Below are 8337 nucleotides of genomic sequence, written 5' to 3' on the forward strand. Positions count from 1 at the left end.
TTGAACTTTCCCTATAAAATTTTGGCTAAATTGTTGGCATCAAGGGTCAAGCTCGGTGCAATCGCACATAAAAAACAAGGGCGAATTGTTGTTTAGTGCAGTCACACATAAAAAAATAGTATGAATTCATAAATGGGAAGAAAATACATGATGTTGTCCTTAATTTGGTGCTCTCTATGGACTATGTAGTGAGCTTGAAACAAGATTTTGTTCTCATCAACACAAATTGGGATTTTATATTACCTGTGCTAAGAGCCATGAAATTTGGCCCGACCTTCATGAATCTGATGTCACCCTTGTTCAAGGAAGCTTCAACTACAGTTAGCATCAATGGCTATGGGACTTCATCCTTTGATCTTCATAGACAAGAGAAGGGTGCCCATTGGAACCCTTTCTATTTGCTTTAATCATTGATCTACCGTTGAGAAGAATTGATAGAGCTCTACAAACAAGTGCTATCAAGGTTGGTTTGCCATTACCCAATGGGTCTCAAGTAGCAATCCAATTTTTGCTTATGACAACACATCCATAGTAGATGCTAAGAAGGAATCAATGACTAATCTAATAGAGATTTACTTTGAGTTTTTGCAACTCTTGGCATCCAAGGTTAATCAAAAGAAGACTGAGTTGTCCTTCCTAACATGGAAAAAGGATGGAACTTGAATTCAGGTGGTTGGTCAAGCCAGGCAAACTTGTAAGGTACCTTGGAGTACCTATTGGGGTTGGAGTAAGCCTCAAGCATAGGTTTTAATTGGCTCTATTGAAGAGGCTAAATGGGTCGCAACCTTGAATGGTTCTAATGAGGTATTGGATCACAAGTGTGAAGATCAAAGGGACGGTTTGGGAGGATGTGGACTGGCGAGATGTGCTATCATGTGCCCATCTGTCTATTAAGATTCCTTCAAGTATAGCCTTATAATGGCAAAAGGTGCTCTCAAATGTTGATTGGGTATTGTGGTATGGGTTGACTTATGAGTTGCAAAAATGACATCATGGAGACAATTAGATGAGATAGCCGCTCATTTTGGTCTAGCTGATAAGGAGATGCTATGTCTCAGAGATGTTATGTTGGTTTGTGGAAATGATTGGCCTGCCTCAATTGTAACGAAAGATGACTTGGTGCTCTAGGATTTACACAGTTTGGCTAGGAAAAACCTCTGTCTCATTGCAAGTCAATGCGAGACTGCAAGATTCCCTTTCTAGCTATAGTCATGAACTCATTGTTGACGTGGAAAAGAGAAGGTTTTGCAATGTTTCTTACATGATTAATGCCCTATGGCAAAGCTCTCAACATGGAAGAGAAGGTTTCGCAATGTTTGGAGGGCCTCCCCCTCTTACATGATTAATGTCTTGTGATGGAGGTCTCCCCTCTATGCCCATTGTGCGAGCGAGTTGAGAAGATAGAAAAACACTTATTTTGGGAATGTTTGCATGTGGTGCCAGTGTGGCAAGAGGTCAAGAATTGGCTAAAGCATGCCAATCTTAGGAGTGATTTTAGTATGGTCAATGCCTTCTTCACTAATCATAGTAATCTGGATGATAGCTTGTGGAGGCTGGTAGCCTAATGTCAAGTCTAGTCCTTAGGTTTATTTGGTCTAAAAGAAATGGTATGGTCTTTGGGAGGAGCTCCAAGGAGTTGCTTGATCGTAGTGTCAACCAACTCGAGCGAGAGGCATTAGCATTGGAGAGTTGTTAGGAATATGCATTGGATTTTTTAACTTTTTATGTACTATGGCACAGTGCCATGCTACATCCGGGTAACGTTGTAAATAAATCCACCTGTAAATAAATCCTTTTGATGGAACAAGTTCTAAGATCTCATTACAAAAAATAAAATAAAATTTGTACGATGCCACTTATTAGTAGGAAGACGTGGAGGGCCAAGAAGGCCATTGCCTCTTGGGAATTTCAGGATTATGGTGTAATTCAAATCTGTGGGCGAATAAGGGCGAAACTGCGAAAAGTTAAAATCTGTGTGCGGAATCCTGATTGTGGCGTCGTTATCCAACAGGGAGCGTCATTATCGGCAACCAGAAACCGAGCCGCAGAAAGACCGAGCGAAGCCGCAGAACCACAGAAAAGTGGGCGGGGGAGGAAGAGGAAGGGGGGGGAAGATTTTGAGCAATCCATTAAAAGCGGATGCAGTTACAGCAGCTGCACACACACACACACACACACACACACACACACACAGCATTTCCGAGTAAAATGGATCGTCTGAGAATTGCCGCTCCTAACATCGCCAGAGCGCTCTCCAAGCGATACTTCCCCGCCTCCTCTTCTTCTGCTCCTCCTCCTCCTCCTCCTCCTTCTTCTTCTTCCTCTGCTGGTGGCCTCGTCCGCTTCTCCACCGCCTCAGCCAGCCGTGGCAGCAGCGCAGCCTCCGAATCCCCGCAGGAGCTGATGGTGCGGGATAGCGTCTTCCAGATCCTCATGTGGCAGATCCTCATCCAGCTCGATTAACTAGGCGACACGCCCTCGAGGCATCACCATGTTTATGCCGCGCCGACACTATTCCTGGTGCCTTGCCCTCCCGTGTATCGCCAAGCTTCGCACAATCGCAATACACGATCAAGCCTGACACGCTACTTAATCTCCATCCTCTGCATCATCATCGCAAACGCAGGCTGCCAACACTACTCTACCTGTATGTAGAATCGTCGATGGACCCTTAAAAGGAAGGTTGTAACACTCACCACGTCTGTATGATGAGAAACTACGTCACAGTTAATTTGATATAATTTGTGTCTCCTCTTCTTTTCTGCAAATTTTCTCCATCGCCCGATTAGAGTGATGCAGATTTGTGTCTCCTCTTCTATTCTGCAAATTTTCTCCACCGCCGGATTAGAGTGATGCAGATCTCATGCTTGTCTTCCACCAAGCTTAACAAGACCCAGCGTTCGGTGTGCCAGAGCTTCACATGCATTAGCCTCACAGTTTCAAAATGCCAATACGAATATGCCACACAGACATTTCGAGACATGTGTCGCATATCATGCATACTTGTTAATGTCAACAAATGTTTTTTTTTTTTCTTTGGGATTATACGTGCTCACATTGAAATACATTAGAAGCCGACGAAAGTTATCAAGCATTTCCATGTAACTTATCGCAAAGGTTATTTTTCCTTACCTAAAATCATATCATCACTAATGACGGTTTAAAGGATGAACACTAAGGGAAATAGCGTGTGGTAATAAATTAGACAAGATGAATTAATATGGCCTCATATATACAACTAGCGATCCGTGCACGTTTCATGCGCGCTGCCGCGAAACAGCATGCAATAGCACGGCAACTTCGTTCAATAATCTATTTCTTCTCTTTTTTTCTTTTATTTTCCCTCTATTTTCAATATGATTTCTCTCTCTCTCTCTCTCTCTCTCTCTCTCTCTCTCTCTCTAATTCTCTCTAAGCATTCTCTCTCTTTATCTCGCACATACACACATCAAATTTAAAACTAAAAGTAGTTCAAAAAATTTGTAACACAAAATGTCAAACATAGAAACAATCTCTTTCATGTATCATACTTATAAACTTTTCTCGCGACATCAATGTAAGCAATCATATACTTACACATACGATATTTAGAAATAACAACGTAATACTAAACGGGTCATAATCGAGACAAAGACCAAATTCTACGAAAAGAATTTTTATAAGAGACCTAGTGAAAACGAAACTACAAAGGCCAAGCCCGCAAGTGTTTTCAAGCACCATAGGGAAATGGTTGATGCTAACAAAAAAAAAGACAATGTCTCAAAGACGCCTAATGGAAAGAAAGCTTCTTTTTCTTTTAGGAATCATTAACAAAATCCTTCTCCTTGAGTAAAATATGTGAAAGCAAAGCAGGGAACGATCTCATAGTTTTCATTGGTAATCGCATGGGCGATGCAACGGTTCTACCTTTCTCTTTACTACCTGTATTGGAACAAAAATTACAATATAAGTACGTGAAACAACTAACAAAGATCATTCCATCCCAACAATAATAATATCTAGTCGAACATTTGTGAACCACTCTGTAGGTATTGACAAATGTTGATGCAGCGTCACAAAACAATCCAAATCTTTGAACCCATACTTGAACCAATGCCTCAGTATCTTATCAGTATGAGAGCATTGAAATCTCTTCTTATGGTCAACCTCGTGCATATACATTCGAAAACATTGCGTGTATCCATAATGTACGACTTCAATAAAAACTGGGAGCTTGATATCGATATTAACATCATCATATAAACACTTGATGACCCTTGCAAGTGTCCTTCTTATGATATCATCAAGAGCTACAGTGAGTAACGTGCACTGTAGCTCCTTTTAATAGTCAAAAGCTGGGTAATAGTGCCACTCTAGGATAGGCATCTGTAAAAGTTAAATAAATAGTAAAATATAAAAAATATAATTTCAAGAGAGTTTACATCAACCAAACAGGGTACAGAGAGCAATTCACATATATGCAAAACCAGCGTCCCTGCATGGTCATCAATAACTGATTTTCCACAATGAAAGCAACAGAGAGCAATTCACATACATGCAAAATCAGTGTCCCTACATGGTCGTCAATAACATCTCCGCAAAGAAAGTAATATACATTACTGCACCTTTCAAAGAACATCCTTGTATACAATGTTTGTGGTCATATCCCCATCCTCTTTACCCAATAGCACTTTCACACCATGCGAAGATTTTACCCTTGAAAATGCAACATACAGCCTTTAGATAAATCCCAACAATGAACAAAGTCTGCCCCTGTGACTTATTGATTGTCATAGCGAATGCCAACCGGATGGGAAACTGTCTCGGCTTCATAGTAAATGGCAATTGTGTAGCATTCGAAACAAAAGTAATCCGGGGAATAAAAACTCGTTCGTCCACATTCGCCCCTGTTATTATCTGAGCATCTATCACTTTCCTATTGAAAGCTCTGCATATCAATCGCATACCATTACACATACCCCTTTCTGGATTTAGGTTTCTAAGAAGAATAATAGGTGCATTTATCTTCAGCAGCAAAAATGAGGAGAAAATTCGCCTCCAAGGTCCAATGTATTTAAATACTCAACAAAGTACAAAAATGAGTCGTCGGTCTCTACAATTGAATCTGTACTATAATACTGCCTGACCTCCCTTGGCATTAGCTGCAATGCATGATCATTCAAAGTAACCACCTCTGTATTCCGCAAGCAAGTATAGCCCGCTCATTAAAATACGATGTGTAGTCACCCACATTGGATTCGTCACTATAGATACTATCATCAGTGTTTCGATAGATTGCCCTTTTAATACCATGCTAGGTGGAACGCACAACTTATCACAACTTTCGGTAACACCCACTCCATCCCCTATTCCTTGAATCCAACAGATAAACCTTTTGTCCACCACACTACCAATTGTCGACACTCGCATATTGCCATATAGCATTAGCACCCTTATGTAACGCCACAAATCAGAGTAACACAATGCAGCATTAACAATATCCTCACATGTTTCCTTTACCACAACCAGCAAGACCTGTCTAAAATCCCCCCCAAACAAAACAACTTTTCCACCAAATGACATATCACAGCTCATAACATCTCTTAGAGTTCTATCAACCGCTTCGAAGGCATATCAATGGGTCATAGGAGCCTCTCAAGGCATATCGATGGGTCATAGGAGCCTCATTCCACAAAATAAGGCTCGTTTGTCTCAATAACTGAGCAATGTCACTTTGAACATGAATATTGCAAGTGGATCTATTATTTAATTCTACTAGGATTTTAAACCGCGAGTGAGCTGTACGACCACCTGGCAAAAGCAAGACAGCAATGCCACATGATGCTATTGCCAACACTATACGACCGCCACTGCGCACCTTCGCAAGTAAACATTTGTATAGGAAAGTCTTCCTAGACCCACCAGGACCATCCAAAAAGAATACATCCACAGTATCTGCATCAACAGCATCCATGACTGCACTAAAGGCAACTCTTTGTCCTTCATTCAACATTCCCTCCATGGATTCAGAAACCCTATGTTGTTTTGATATGTTGTATGCATATTCTTCTTGCAAAAGAGAGTTAGCATGCAATTGTGAGTTTGGTTGATGAGGTTCGGGCAACCCATCAAAATCACAGAGTCTTCGTCCTACATGACGTAAAAGGTCTTGCAGATGCAACGAAGCCATGTTAGATGCCTCATGCTGCAGAACATCAAGAGAGGCGTACACGTGATGTAGCTGCAATCTATACATGATATCCTCTACCATTGGCACCAAAAATCTTTCCCATAGATGGCCAAGCCGAGCTGGCTCACAAAAGACCAAAATTGCAACAAACAAAGTTTGGAGTTGAGCACCAGTTTGCACAGAGGCAGCTTCTTCTGAGCACACAACATATTCATCATCGCTCTCCAACATGCCCCTTGCAATCCAAGCATCCCTAAAAGTATCATAGATTTCACTATCAACAGTACGCAAATCTTTAAAAGAAGTACAACCTCGATACTCTGTTAAAAGCATCCGCAAATAGTAGAGCTCACCACAGGTAGGCGCCAGAAAATACATCCGACCACACGTATTCCCACGCTTCCTTCTAGTATACATCTTATGTCCTGCATTCCACACCCAATACACTGGAAAGTCCTGATAGCGAATAGTCCTAGCCTCTGGATGAATGCGATTGCACACAAACCATTCAGTAAGAGTAGTTTTCTGGAGGTCTTCATTCCGCACAACATCTGGCATACTATCTGTATCCTAAAACACCACATAGTTCTCACCAGGTAAGTGTACCTGCAAACGTTGTATATCAGGCTTTTCATCGTGCAATGCATAATCATAGATCTGCCAACATGCCTCAGAGGCATAAACATATCATGCATCCAAATAACTTTGTATCTCGTCCACCTCGTGAACATTGCCACCGTTCTGAACTGAATCAACCCTAACAGAAAATTTGACGGTTGTACGATCATACCCCTTGTACACATACTTATACAAATACCTAACAGCCGCAATTGTCGAGCACACCTCCACATTTATGTGTGCATTGTATTTCTTACTCAAGAATGGATTATATGGAACAATCCATTGATTATCAATAACATTACCATTTATGATCACAGAGTTTCCATCATCTCGTCTTCGGTAAATGGGATAGCCAAAACTATCAACCGTTGTCATGCCCACTAATTTTGACATGTAATCTTTAGTACATCTATCCTTGTCCATACAGGGACTCGGGGTTCAATCCTCTGCAAGGACCATGAATGTTGCACTTTGAAATTGTCTCAAATAAGGCTGGAAACTTAACTCTATTGGGCAACTCAGCACAAACCAGTCTATTGTAGTGACATGCTTCAGAAGGTTTGAAAGAGGGCTCTAAAATTAGCAAAGTATGAGAATGTGGTAGTCCCCTCTTTTGGAATTCAATCACAGTAACATAGCCTGCAACCTTTCCAAAGATATCCTTCCGCAACAATGTATACATTAAATCAGCATGCTTTTTATGAAACTCTCAAGCAATCAAATCCGTCATAAGTACTTTGCCCAGGCAATAAAGCATTAGTTATCTCCAATCACTTTGCCATGGCAACACTGATTGATTCTAGCGACATCAAGTTAACCTACATTGCTCTATACTATAATAAGCATCAACAATAAATTGTTGCAATAGTTGACCAGCACGCAATATGCACACCTCAGTATCTTCGCGCACTTGAAGACGGAATGCATAAAATTGCATCTGGGTAACATAATTTTTATTGGACAATTCATATATGTTAGTAGAAACACTAACATTACTATAGGGAACCTTTACATGCCAACCATCATCTCCCATAGGAAAAAGGAGGACATATAGCATTGGCATATATGCTCTATGCAAGTTTGAAATAGCAACACATCGACCACCCCGAGTGTAAACATGAATATCCCGACGATCAAGAGTGCCCTCGTCACCCTCCCCTGGCATGATAGCTATAACCTCAGTTGCTGCAGGAGCAGAGTATTGTTTACTGGTTCTTTGAACACCAAAAATACTCATTCTTAGTTCTTGCACGGGATTATTTTGCAATTGCAAATCCACTGACCTAAAAGCTTGTGCATATATGTTGTGTCGATGCATCATACATTGAAGCTCCCCTAGCAAATTTGGTAATAAATCATGCATAACCCCCAGCCTATTAAGCAACTCATGCTCGGCATCATAAACATAGAGTTGTACAAATCTTGGCCTTTCTTGACACTGCACATCAAGAAGCAAAGTACCTATACGGTGATAAATAGAGCCATGTAATCTAAAGGTGTAACCATTCCCGATAACAGGTAGCTCGTCAACATTAGCTCTGAGTGAT

At 41.0% G+C, this 8337-nt stretch overlaps 1 protein-coding gene across 1 annotated transcript; it reads right to left on the reverse strand.

Annotated features, from left to right (window-relative positions):
• Positions 1-2589: 2589 nt before the first annotated feature.
• Positions 2590-8027, reverse strand: LOC148029419 (uncharacterized). The gene is made up of 5 exons (XM_087688560.1): positions 7908-8027; positions 6481-6739; positions 6305-6363; positions 5769-6184; positions 2590-2701 (listed from the first exon to the last, which is right to left on the reverse strand). The coding sequence occupies exons 1-5, from the start codon at positions 8025-8027 to the stop codon at positions 2590-2592; spliced, it is 966 nt and encodes a 321-aa protein (XP_087544686.1).
• Between the last annotated feature and the right edge of the window lie 310 nt (positions 8028-8337).

This window comes from Lygodium microphyllum, chromosome 11 (assembly GCF_053477565.2).
Source record: "Lygodium microphyllum isolate KBCC chromosome 11, Lygodium_microphyllum_v1.1.10, whole genome shotgun sequence".
NCBI classification, from domain to species: Eukaryota; Viridiplantae; Streptophyta; class Polypodiopsida; order Schizaeales; family Lygodiaceae; genus Lygodium; species Lygodium microphyllum.

Bases quoted from the DNA above. Each gene is read 5' to 3' on its own strand.
- LOC148029419 (XM_087688560.1), bottom strand. From the start codon at position 8,027: ATGAGTATTTTTGGTGTTCAAAGAACCAGTAAACAATACTCTGCTCCT. The intron at 6,740-7,907 runs GTTTACACTCGG...GTGGTGTTTTAG, and splicing joins TTGATCGTCGGGATATTCAT to GATACAGATAGTATGCCAGA. The intron at 6,364-6,480 runs GTTGTACTTCTT...TTGTGTGCTCAG, and splicing joins GCTTTTAACAGAGTATCGAG to AAGAAGCTGCCTCTGTGCAA.